Source organism: Cottoperca gobio, chromosome 7, assembly GCF_900634415.1.
Source record: "Cottoperca gobio chromosome 7, fCotGob3.1, whole genome shotgun sequence".
Lineage (NCBI taxonomy): Eukaryota > Metazoa > Chordata > Actinopteri > Perciformes > Bovichtidae > Cottoperca > Cottoperca gobio.
The window spans coordinates 9,055,293-9,068,180 of NC_041361.1; the positions used below are offsets into that span (position 1 = coordinate 9,055,293).

Here is a 12,888-nt window from a genome sequence, read left to right on the forward strand (position 1 = left end):
AATAAACAATGAAGAAAAAACAAATTGCCATAGTTTGATATTTTCCCTGGACATAGTTTTAATATTTTTTGCCAATTCTTTCATACAGTTTCATACGATTGATCGGAACCTACCCTGTCTTTTTGGTGCAGTGAAAAGTCAGCACCATTTAAAAAAATGACGCCCAGTGAAAAAAACGTCTATTTTGTTGATTAAGTGCATAGTCAACCAGGGAAGTTTTGTTTTTTCAATGTGAAAAGTTTAATTTAGTTGTTTTATTCAACTGCATTATTATTGAGAGAAAGATTGATTATGTCTAAAACAAGGCAACTTCTTTGTCGTCCACGAATACGATTTATTCACTTTTTTTGAAAGATAGTAAGTTTTCATGCAGAAATTCTCCCAGTTTACAGGAAAGAAAGAGACCAATGAAAACGCCTCTGTTTCCCAGCATGCACCTGGCGTCCATGTCACTGTTCACCTAGCAATACCTAAAATACAAAGAGCTTAAAAGGAGTTCACTACATTGACGCTTGCGTTTCATATTGCAAATATATTGCAGGCAGCCTCGCTGTCAAAATACTAGACCTGGTGTTTTTTGCACCACAACAAAGACCGCATGCACATGTATGGCTGTATTTATACGTCGTGTCTGCCATGTTTACTTTCGTGGGCAGAAGCTCATTGTAGAGGTCACATGCTGAGTGCTCGTCACTCCACCAATCACCTTGGGGAAGGTCTGAGACAAGAGCCAATAGTTACCCTAGCAGGGTATCATCTGATGCGGGTGAGCGAGTGAACAGAAAATATGGGTCAATGTGAGCAGTTATCGCAGGAGAAGCTATGTGGCGCAGTTTGTCAGCGCCATGCGGTGGATGTGACGCTCACTGACTTGGAATTGCTCGCGGCTGGCAAATGAGTGCGATGTATGAGGTGGAGCACAGCTCCAGAACCCAATTCAGACTACTCTCCACCCACTTTTTCAGACTTTAAAATATAAAATATACAAACAAAAAAGATTAAATTATCTTTTTAATTATTTTGTGACACAATAAACAATGAAGAAAAAACAAATAGCCATAGTTTGATTATTTTCTTACCCTTTTATTTTAGTCTACATAGACAGAGAAACCCCTGGACATAGTTTTAATATTTTTTGCCAATTCTTTCATACAGTTTCATACGATTGATCGGAACCTACCCTGTCTTTTTGGTGCAATGAAAAGTCAGGACCATTTAAAAAAATGACGCCCAGTAAAAAAAACGTCTGTTGTGTTGATTAAGTGCATAGTCAACCAGGGAAGTTTTGTTTTTTCAATGTGAAAAGTTTAATTTAGTTGTTTTATTCAACTGCATTATTATTGAGAGAAAGACTGATTATGAAGAGACCAATGAAAACGGCTCTGTTTCCCAGCATGCACCTGGCGTCCATGTCACTGTTCACCTAGCAATACCTAAAATACAAAGAGCTTAAAAGGAGTTCACTACATTGACGCTTGCGTTTCATATTGCAAATATATTGCAGGCAGCTTCGCTGTCAAAATACTAGACCCGGTGTTTTCTTGCACCACAACAAAGACCACATGCACATGTATGGCTGTATTTATACGTCGTGTCTGCCATGTTTACTTTCGTGGGCAGAAGCTCATTGTAGAGGTCACATGCTGAGTGCTCGTCACTCCACCAATCACCTCGGGGAAGGTCTGAGACAAGAGCCAATAGTTACCCTAACAGGGTATCACCTGATGCGGGTGAGCGAGTGAACAGAAAATATGGGTCAATGTGAGCAGTTATTGCAGGAGAAGCTATGTGGCGCAGTTTGTCAGCGCCACGCGGTGGATGTGACACTCACTGACTTGGAATTGCTCGCGGCTGGCAAATGAGTGCGATGTATGAGGTGGAGCACAGCTCCAGAACCCAATTCAGACTACTCTCCACCCACTTTTTTCAGACTTTAAAATATATAATATACAAACAAAAAAGATTAAATTATCTTTTTAATTATTTTGTGACACAATAAACAATGAAGAAAAAACAAATTGCCATAGTTTGATATTTTCCCTGGACATAGTTTTAATATTTTTTGCCAATTCTTTCATACAGTTTCATACGATTGATCGGAACCTACCCTGTCTTTTTGGTGCAGTGAAAAGTCAGCACCATTTAAAAAAATGACGCCCAGTGAAAAAAACGTCTATTGTGTTGATTAAGTGCATAGTCAACCAGGGAAGTTTTGTTTTTTCAATGTGAAAAGTTTAATTTAGTTGTTTTATTCAACTGCATTGTTATTGAGAGAAAGATTGATTATGTCTAAAACAAGGCAACTTCTTTGTCGTCCACGAATACGATTTATTCACTTTTTTTGAAAGATAGTAAGTTTTCATGCAGAAATTCTCCCAGTTTACAGGAAAGAAAGAGACCAATGAAAACGGCTCTGTTTCCTAGCATGCACCTGGCGTCCATGTCACTGTTCACCTAGCAATACCTAAAATACAAAGAGCTTAAAAGGAGTTCACTACATTGACGCTTGCGTTTCATATTGCAAATATATTGCAGGCAGCCTCGCTGTCAAAATACTAGACCCGGTGTTTTTTGCACCACAACAAAGACCACATGCACGTGTATGGCTGTATTTATACGTCGTGTCTGCCATGATTACTTTCGTGGGCAGAAGCTCATTGTAGAGGTCACATGCTGAGTGCTTGTCACTCCACCAATCACCTCGGGGAAGGTCTGAGACAAGAGCCAATAGTTACCCTAGCAGGGTATCACCTGATGTGGGTGAGCGAGTGAACAGAAAATATGGGTCAATGTGAGCAGTTATCGCAGGAGAAGCTATGTGGCGCAGTTTGTCAGCGCCACGCGGTGGATGTGACGCTCACTGACTTGGAATTGCTCGCGGCTGGCAAATGAGTGCGATGTATGAGGTGGAGCACAGCTCCAGAACCCAATTCAGACTACTCTCCACCCACTTTTATACAAACAAAAAAGATTAAATTATCTTTTTAATTATTTTGTGACACAATAAACAATGAAGAAAAAACAAATAGCCATAGTTTGATATTTTCCCTGGACATAGTTTTAATATTTTTTGCCAATTCTTTCATACAGTTTCATACGATTCATCGGAACCTACCCTGTCTTTTTGGTGCATGTTTAATTTAGTTGTTTTGGAGCTCCATATGAAATTTGGTGCACTTATACCTTTTCCTCAGAGTTACAGCCAGTCATTGGATATTGTTCTGAAGCAGCAGCAATGCCAAATCTTCCTCCCCACTTCCTACCCCCCTACATCTGCTACCCTTGCTCGTACAACACCCATCTTTAAAATCAGCCTTCATTTTGATCTCAACTACACACTAGTAAAGTTTTGCAACGCCAAATCTGGCCAAAGGCATAATGTGAGGGGGCCAATGGCCCCGGTGCCCCACGCCTTACTCGGACCACAGCCATCTTTGAACTCAACCTTCATGTTGATCTACTACACAACTTTAAAAGTTTTCACAAAATCTGTCCACAGACAGACATATAAACACCTGTATTCATAACTGCCACTGTGGTAGTTCCCGCTACAGTAGGTGTCTCCAGTACCACATTTTGCAATGATGACACATAGACTCACAAGCTGAGAAGCTCTGGGCTCAGACACAATTTAAAGCTTGTACCTATAATAATAATAATATAATAATAATAATAATAATAATAATAATAATAATAATAATAATAATAATAATAATAATAATAACAGTTTCAAAGTTATTTAATATCTGATGGAAACATGTCTATTACAGCATCAATGCTATTTTAGAGGGATGAACTATTTGCTCTGCAGACTGAAAAAATCACAGAAGCCTACAGTATGTGCCATTTTTTTTAATTAAGCTACCGCTTATTTACACTTTCATTTAAATATCTCAACAGGTTTAAAGCATAAATATTAGACTAGGTAATTCAGGTTAATCTATAGTACTGGTTATTCACTATTACTTTTATTTTGTTTTTGTTTAAAATGTTCTTTTTAAAATATTATTAATTGTTTTTAAAATGACTTCGGTTGCAGGATGGCCCCAAGATACATTTATTTGTTATTGCATTGGGCTGTGTTGTAATAATTAAGTCAAATAAAACTGTCAATCAAAGATTTTTTAAGCAAACTGTCTGAAAAATTACTTGGTGGTGGTGTAGTGAAACCTATTGACCTGGGGGCATGGACAGGGCTTGGCCACTATAAAGCAAAAGGGGTCATGTTTTTGTCTGACCCAGTTCAAGGGCCTTATCGGAGCGTGTAGAGTTACCCGTACAGTATGATGTGAAACAAAGAGTGGCCACTCACATTAGTGACAGATGGGAATAATGGGAGCATTAATGGCTTAGAAAAGGAGGTCATAACCTCTTCACTCAGGTAGAAACAGAAACAGGAGAGTGCTGACCCAGCATCAGCCAAATTAGATCACTATTATTAATCAAATTTAATTCAGAATTATTCATTTATAATTTAACTTAATTTAATTTAATTTAATTTAGCTTTTGTGCCATTTCTTCTTTAATGGTTTGGGTCACATGTCCTGTCCCAGAGGGAAAACAGTAAATATTATTTTCATTCATTATTTTCTAATTTGGTCTTTTACAGATTTTCTCATGTGTTTGTTTTTTTATTTTTATATATTTTTAAAACATTAAAATAATCTATATTTTTTTCACATTTCACAACTGATTTGTCAATTCGAAATTTGATCATCTGAACTTATCATTACGTGGCACATAACCACTCAGTGCTCCAAAATAGGCTACGTGTGGTTTTACAGTGTACATTTACCAAATTTGCTAACACTCATTTAACTTCAAGATGTCAATCTTAAAAGTTTCAGGAATTTTAGTGGACATTGCGAATTAAATCTAAACACGGGTATAGTAGGTGGGCTTCACATGATCTTAAACGTGAGGAATCATCCACATGGATCAGGTTTGACCAGCCCCCAACAAATGGTTGAGCCCATATTCTTCAATATGACCTGTAAAAAAAGGAACACTGTACATTCATGCACACGTGTGTGTGTGTGTGTGTGTGTGTGTGTGTGTGTGTGTGTGTGTGTGTGTGTGTGTGTGTGTGTGTGTGTGTGATGTGTACACACTAAACAGATCCAAATACTCTCTCTACCCTTGTGTTTTGAGACCACTCTTAACTCTAAACATTGTAGCTGACATGTGATTTCTGGAATGATGTTGCAAACTCAAGTCTGCTGGGGCAGTCGAGGTGGATTATGGTTTCCATAAAAGAGGATAAGCAACCTTGATGTTTTCAGATATTCACAAAGGAGAGGAACAGGGCAGAGTTGGGGAACTGAGTGGACACAACGAGAGGAAGAGTCCAGACATTGAAAGAGCATATCATTTGATAAAGACAACACAGACTTCTTGGATAACTGAAATTATTTCCTCTGAAATCAAATCCTTCACACTTACATTTATATTGCTGTCATTGAACATCTCTGTAATTTCATGAACAACACAGGGAGGTCATATGTCAAGGTGTGTTTTCTTTTCTTCAATTTCAGTTTGCATGTACTTTAACAAATCCAATTCTGCTGCAATGATATTCTCCTGAGTGCATCTATTTTATTTTTAAATTATAATTTTCAAAATGACTGTCTCACTTTCAGCATGCCTTTGTCAGTGTTGAAATGCATGCTGCTGTTTGCGTTGATACATGGAGCGGTGGGTGCCTGTATGCTGAAGAATCACACCATATGGATTGAGAGGCACGACTGTGGCCAGTGTGTGGCCATCAACACCACCATCTGCAGCGGCTACTGTTACACAAAGGTGACTACACACGCTCAACCTGTGCATGGAAACTCTTCTGGATTCTGGATACATTTTGAAAGTGATATAGGTAGAAGTGTGATAATAACTAAACAAATTGCAACACACTTATGACACACATCGATTAATGTCATGCTCTGTTCCACCTTTTCAGGACACCAATTTGAGGGGACGGTTTGGGAGGATTTTCCTGATCCAGCGCAGTTGTGTGCCTCTCTCCCTGGTGTACCGACCTGCCCATGTGCCAGGCTGCCCTCAAGATGTAAACTCACAGCTGTATTATCCTGCAGCCCATCGTTGCAGCTGCAGGCGCTGTAACACGCGCACACACCACTGTGTCCGCACCAGTCGGATTTCTAATGACCGATGCACCGTCACCCTTGGCGGTGTGAAGAGCCAGACCCAGCCCGCTGTGGGAACTTGACAATATGCTAACACAAGCGATGCACATGCTTGGCAAATTATACAGCTGATGGACGATTGTTTCTGCTTGTTTATGTTATGTGCATCTCAGCTCTTCATCTGCTCATTGTATAGGAAAGTTGTTGCAATAAAACACTGTTTAACGTGCATTTAATTTAATTGTGTAAATGAATGAAATGACAATGAATATGTGGAAATAAATAAGTGTATATGAGTGTATTTCCATATATTAAATAAAGTCTAATCTGTTAAATTTGGGAAGAGGGAATTTTTGTTTCTAAGGTTTCACACATACAGTACTGGGCACTGTATTGAGTGCCACAGCTCCGGCAAAAATTGAATGTCACTATTAATTAATGTGGTCTAATTAGTTACACCTGTATCTAACTACCCTGTGAGAAAGGTTTAGGAAAAGTTACATCATTCCCACCTGTGTGAAGAAGGTTCCTGAGGCGAGTTGGCCCATCCCACTTTACAAATACTCTATTTTCATTGGCCAAGACGTCAGGTCTGAAACGCCCCTTGCTGTTTCACGCGCTTGCTTGCTTCTTCCATTAATTTATTCATTCAGCCGGGAAGCGGTGCGGAGGGAGAGAGCAGTTCAATTTAAAGCAGCATCTAATCTTTCATTGTAAGGTGGGTCACGCATGCATTAGGTTTAGTTCGCATACTGCATTGACATATATTAGTTTGTCAGTTACCTTTGTCAGTAGCTATACTGTAGCCTAAAATTAGCGAGCAGCAGGGCAGGTCTGCAGTGCAAAATGTGCATATTTTGATTTAGTGCAGAGTCAAAGCAGACACGGTAGAGACTAACGTTAACTTTCGTTTCACCTTATTCTGTGACCCGTGAGATCCAGTGTCCTGATTAGAAGTTTCAGGTATATTGCTATAAGTCTTTACTAGCTGTTATTTTATATATTACTACCATAGTATTAGTTCCACCAATTTTCAATGGAAATGTGGTTGCAGGAACTGGTGGTATCACTTAATATATAGTCAAACCATACCTCCTTTTATTTTTATTTTTTATTTTTTACCATTATTTACCCCGAGACATCCAAATCCCAGATTACAGAATCAAAACCTGACACGCATTTAGGCATATTCTAGAAACAAAAAGGACAAAGCTTTAAAGAAAAGTTGCAAGATTCTCATTCTGGTTTCTTCTTGAAGATCTTTATTATTTCTAGTCTTGATATGTTTATGATTATGAATTTTAAATATGGATGAATATGGATGTGTCTATACATAAGTGAAATTAACCAGACATTGTATGGCAACACCTTTTGCACAGCCATTGTTGTGTCATCAAACTTGTCTGACTCTTAACTCAAGCCAAGAAGATGGATCATTTGTTTAATCATTTTCTTGCCCACTCTATGAGTGCATAGTTATTATCACAAAGCTTTGGATAGAGGACATGTTGGCAACTGGAACTAATTCTCTCACACGTTAGGCAGGTGTATCCTGGGAAGCTACTTGGCTTGTGGTTTGATTTGGGTGGGTTGATTACTGACCTTGGCTCCCTTTCTTGGCTGGTGCTGCAGTGGGTGGAGAGTAATGTTGAATTTATCCCTGGATCTGCAGGGCTGGACTTACCCCTCTCTCTATATTTATATGTATATATAACCCTGAGTTTCTTTCTACTCCTGCCTTGCTCTGTGTCTCTCAGGGACTCTCAGCCTGCTCTCCCTCTGGCGGGCTCCTTTTTGTGCTAACCAACTTTTGCACTCGAGACAACCAAGAACCATGGCCCAGCAACAGCAGATTAGGTATGAACCTGCTCTGTCCATCCGGACAAAACGCCAAATTCAGCATGATACAGTATGTAGACTGCTCAAAGAGCAAAATAGGAATAGAGCATGCTTTGATTTAACTCTATTAATGTCATAATAAATAGTTCTAGTTCTAAATCAATGAAGCCTTCGGCTGTGTAATGCCTCCTGCACATATGTGTATGTTTTATTTACTCTGTCAACAAGTTATTTTTAGATGAGCGGATTCCTAGAGGCAGTTACTCTATACCCAGTTCTGTTGCAATAGTAATGCCTCACATACAGTACACAGACACACTTAAAAAGCTTAATTCATTAATTAATTATTTACTTTCCCTAATCTTGTGCTTTAGCTGGCCAATTATTGTACTGCTTCAGTTCAGTTTGAGTACATAGTGTAACTTCACCTGACAGTGCCACTCCTTTAACTCCACCTGTAGACATGTTGAGAAAAGGAATAATTGTTTTGCATGTTTCGACTTATTCTTAAACAGCCTCCCAGCCAAACTGATCAATGGAGGGATTGCAGGCATGGTAGGAGTCACCTGTGTGTTCCCAATTGATCTGGCCAAGACCCGCCTGCAGAACCAGCGCAATGGGCAGCAACTCTACAAGAACATGTAAGAGTCACCTCTGCAAAAATACAACAACCCTGCCCTTTCTCTGGATTTGAAATTTAAATAATTAATTAAACATTCTGTATAATAACCCTTTATTACCATGCAAGTACTTTGACAGTCTATTCAGCATCACCTTTCAGTCATACATTTACAGTAAGGTCTCTCTCTGTGTAGATTGATTTCAAAGTATTATTAAGCTTTTGAAAGTGAGCTCAGCAAAGGCTGGTGGACCCAAGTTAAACAGTCTCATTACTTAGTAATTCCTTTTTGAGTATATACTCATAATCAACATCATTTGACAACTATATTCTTGTATGAAGGCTCTTCCCATGTCAAGTTCATTTCCAATCCCCTGGTTATATTGTATTATGTTTAATTATATTATGCATAAACATTAACTGTTTCCTTTAAATCATTTGCATAACTATACATTTATGTTTTTTTTTTTCCTCTTTCAGGATGGATTGCCTAGTAAAGACAGTTAAATCTGAAGGCTACTTTGGCATGTACAGAGGTAGGACTAATCCTATTGTTCGTACCATACTGTCGTTTTTGTGCCTGAATAGAATATCAGGGATATCAAACAGACGTTTTTGAGATCTGTGATACACTTTGATTGGCATGTGGCCTAAACCAAACCTACCAATTTAATCGGACTCCCCAAGAGGGACGTTTTTCTTATGCCAAATTTTGATAAAAACATTTTCATCATCCATGCAGTCATATTTTAGAGCTTGGATCTAATTCCATGTCAATAGGTAAATTAGTGGTTAATCTTTTAAGACGGTAACCACATAACCAAAACTGCCCCGAAGCAATGGACGTTTTATGCCTCACATTATCTGCTTTATCTGATTGATATCTGTGATGTGCGATTCATTTATTTTACAGACATCTTGGTGCATTCTAATGTTTCATTAAAAGTTTTTCAATGCTTGTTATTGCAGGTGCTGCAGTAAATCTCACCCTGGTAACTCCTGAGAAGGCCATCAAACTAGCTGCTAATGACTTCTTCCGCCACCAGTTGAGCAAAGATGGGTGAGTAATAGCAGTGGATAAGACTACGGTACTGCAATGTAATTCTTGGTTTTTAACCCTGTCCACGTGTCTTCATGTCTTCAGTGGCAGGTTGACGGTGTTCAAGGAGATGTTGGCAGGATGCTGTGCAGGAATGTGCCAGGTCATTATCACCACACCCATGGAGATGCTCAAGATCCAGTTGCAGGATGCTGGCAGGCTAGGTAATTACAAGGAAATCAGCCGAATATATTACCAGCAGCAAATGTTTATGCCCTGTTGAAAAACAGTTACAATATGTATGTTACCTGTATCTGCCAGCGGCCCAGCAGAGGGTGGTGCCCAGTGTCGTAACGACTCTGAAAATGGGTGGGACCAGTGCTGTTCTTAGCCGTTCCTACAACACCAGGCCAGCGCCTCAAGTCATGCGAGTGTCCGCCACACAGATCACCAGAGAGCTGCTGAGAACCAAAGGAGTCACAGGACTGTACCGGGGACTCGGAGCAACACTGATGAGGTGAGATGGGATTTCATGCTTGTTCTTGCTTAATTGGTTTTCCATCTTTGGTCAACAGACTCTTGATGTGGTGAACATGCTTGTTTTGTTTTCAGGGACATCCCATTCTCTGTTGTGTACTTCCCTCTTTTTGCACACCTGCACCAGCTCGGCCAGCGTTCATCTGAAGACCCATCTGTGCCCTTTTATTGGTCCTTCACGTCTGGCTGCCTAGCTGGATCCATTGCTGCTGTGACTGTCAGCCCTTGTGATGGTAAGTGCCTCCCTCTATGCAGATAACTGATCACCGAACATCAGTTTTATTCTTAACTGAAATGTTTCCGATCTCAACTAAGATAAGGTTTCTATCTCTTGTGCAGTGGTCAAGACGAGGCTACAGTCACTCAAAAAAGGAGCTAATGAGGAAACTTACAATGGAGTGGTGGACTGTGTCAGGTAAATTGGTCATACAGTCATCAAACACTATGCCTTTCTCTCACCAGGATTAAGGTTACATTATGTTAACCCTGTGTTCTCTCTTATATTTGTAGAAAGATCCTGAGAAAGGAGGGTCCTGGAGCGTTCCTCAAGGGGGCAAGTTGCCGGGCCCTTGTTATTGCCCCGCTCTTTGGAATTGCACAAGTTATGTACTCTGTAGGAGTTGGAGAGTTCCTGCTGGGGTACACACCCAACAACATCTATTCTACATAAACGAGCGGTTTCCTAGTCATTCTGCACCCTCATTAAATAGCAGGCAGCTAATGGACCCAGCTCTCTATTACTGTGTACCTTCTTTATTGTCGGAGGCTTTCAGAGTAAAACGTTGAAGGGACCAGAGATATGCCATTTTATTTAAAACATATTTAAAATGATGCCTTTTAGCACAACTCGATCTGATTTATGAGATTGAATCTTGCCTATATAACTTGTCTATATGGGCTTCAGTGGAGCCTTTTGTGAGAACAGAATTTCTTTCCTCCCTGACTATCTTGATCGTCCAACATTGACCACCAATTCACTACAGAGTGGACTTTTACCCATGTTTTCTTAGATTCATGCCCCGTATAAATTGCATCCATATAAATCTTGAAGACCACAAGGTGTGATGGCCGTTGCATGTTGTTGCAAAAGAAACCTTACAGTATTAAGCAATAACAAAGGCAGAATATTGAAACGTCACTTCAATAGCTTCAATCCAGTTTTAAAGGGTTCCATGTGAATCTAGGTCATTGAAGTTGATCCCTGTCTATGTATATAGTGGTAAATAACTTCTCTGACAAAATATTTTAGGTGTTGTTCCTCTGAACAACCTGGTTTGGAAAAAATCTGGAAAAAGCATTGTTTAATTGGTCATAGTTTATGAACGACCCAACGAACGAAACAGTTGGACTTCCTGTCCACCACTGTGTCATACATAAATCATGCGTTGTATCACTTTCCTTTACAAGGAAAGAGTTAGCTACTGTGCTATTGAGTTGTTTACCCATTCTCTTAGTCACAAGACTTAAGATGACTATATGTGTTTATAGGTGTTTGGGTTCTTTACAGGGCACTGTGGGCAATCTCTCTGTGGCAGGCTACACAACTCTGTTTATGTAACACACTTAAACTCCATGACCTAATAATGCCTTCTGCAATAAACTTGGGAGACCTGTTTCTTTGTGGAGTTAAATAAGTTGTCAACTTCTCAAACCCAGTTGTTTGATGGTGTTAAACTAGTCTGATGATGGACAAGACTTTATTGATGGGATTCAGTGTGCTTTTGGGACCAAGTGTTCTGGTAAAAGTTCCAACATGACCTACATATAGCCACTTTCTCTTAGTTGACTGTAGTCATCTGTGACTGGTTTCTTCTCAGTTAGACATCCAGGATCCCACACAAGTGTATCATGTTAGGCATTTAGAAGCAGAACAGAGTCCAATGTTGGGCTGCACTCTCCCTCTTCTGAAAAATGTCATGGTTCAAAGTACTTAACAGTTTTACCAATGTAAATATGTATACTGTTTTCTAGTGCCTAGTTAAGCTGAAATTGAGAGCAGTTTAACATTTCAACATGTTAAGTGTTTCAAACAGTTGAAGATAATTATTTATTTTTTCATTTTAAAATTACGCATGTAAATACAGATTTCTAAATGCTGAATAAATATTTATGAATTCAGTGTACACACGTTTTATTTGTGCGAGTGTGTGTGCAGCCTGAGGAATTGCATACACAATCATGTATTCTCAGGTAGGGTTGTTGGAAATGGCAGCAGGTTGACTTTCGACAGTAAAATACTCTTTCTGATGCAAACTTAAAAGTTGTTACCATCCTCTACACCAGGGGTATTCAACTAAAATTCAAAGAGGTCCAGTTAGAGAAAATATATATTTATTTATATTGAAGTAGCCTAGTAGCTGTATCAACGTCTGCACGTAATCAACAACTGACTGTCAAATCTAATAAAGAAAGTACAATTTTAAAACATTTCGACAATATTTATTGTCACTTAACATTGAACTATCCAGATATATATATATATAATACTGTAGATATGTATAATGTTCTTCTATGGCTGCATTTAAAAATAAAATTGAGAAAATAAATAAATAAATAGCTTTTGAAAAATAGTGCATCTTAAAATAAAGTGCTTAACCTTAAAAAAATAAAATTAAGTGTAGCAGCAGCTTGAGTTTCCCTTTTTCTTTAACTGTTTCACATCTTGATTTAACTCTCAACCAATGTTAGAATAAATCAGTCTCAACACATCT

The 12,888-nt window shown here is 39.0% G+C and overlaps 2 protein-coding genes across 3 annotated transcripts; both read left to right on the plus strand.

Annotated features, from left to right (window-relative positions):
* The first annotated feature begins 5,640 nt into the window (after positions 1–5,640).
* LOC115010792 (follitropin subunit beta-like) lies at positions 5,641–6,226 on the plus strand. The gene is made up of 2 exons (XM_029435582.1): positions 5,641–5,802; positions 5,957–6,226. Exons 1-2 carry the CDS (start codon positions 5,641–5,643, stop codon positions 6,224–6,226), a joined length of 432 nt encoding a protein of 143 aa, XP_029291442.1.
* A 571-nt stretch (positions 6,227–6,797) lies between these two features.
* On the plus strand, positions 6,798–11,791 carry LOC115010777 (mitochondrial glutamate carrier 1-like). 2 transcript variants are annotated; one of them, XM_029435560.1, is made up of 10 exons: positions 6,798–6,861; positions 7,901–8,000; positions 8,498–8,623; positions 9,082–9,137; positions 9,571–9,661; positions 9,746–9,864; positions 9,962–10,157; positions 10,253–10,410; positions 10,517–10,592; positions 10,688–11,791. In XM_029435560.1, exons 2-10 carry the CDS (start codon positions 7,978–7,980, stop codon positions 10,845–10,847), a joined length of 1,005 nt encoding a protein of 334 aa, XP_029291420.1. In that variant the 5' UTR covers positions 6,798–6,861; positions 7,901–7,977; the 3' UTR covers positions 10,848–11,791. The 2 variants fall into 2 exon arrangements, with proteins under 2 accessions (XP_029291420.1, XP_029291421.1); XM_029435561.1 differs by having other exon boundaries at positions 6,838–6,856.
* Positions 11,792–12,888: the final 1,097 nt, after the last annotated feature.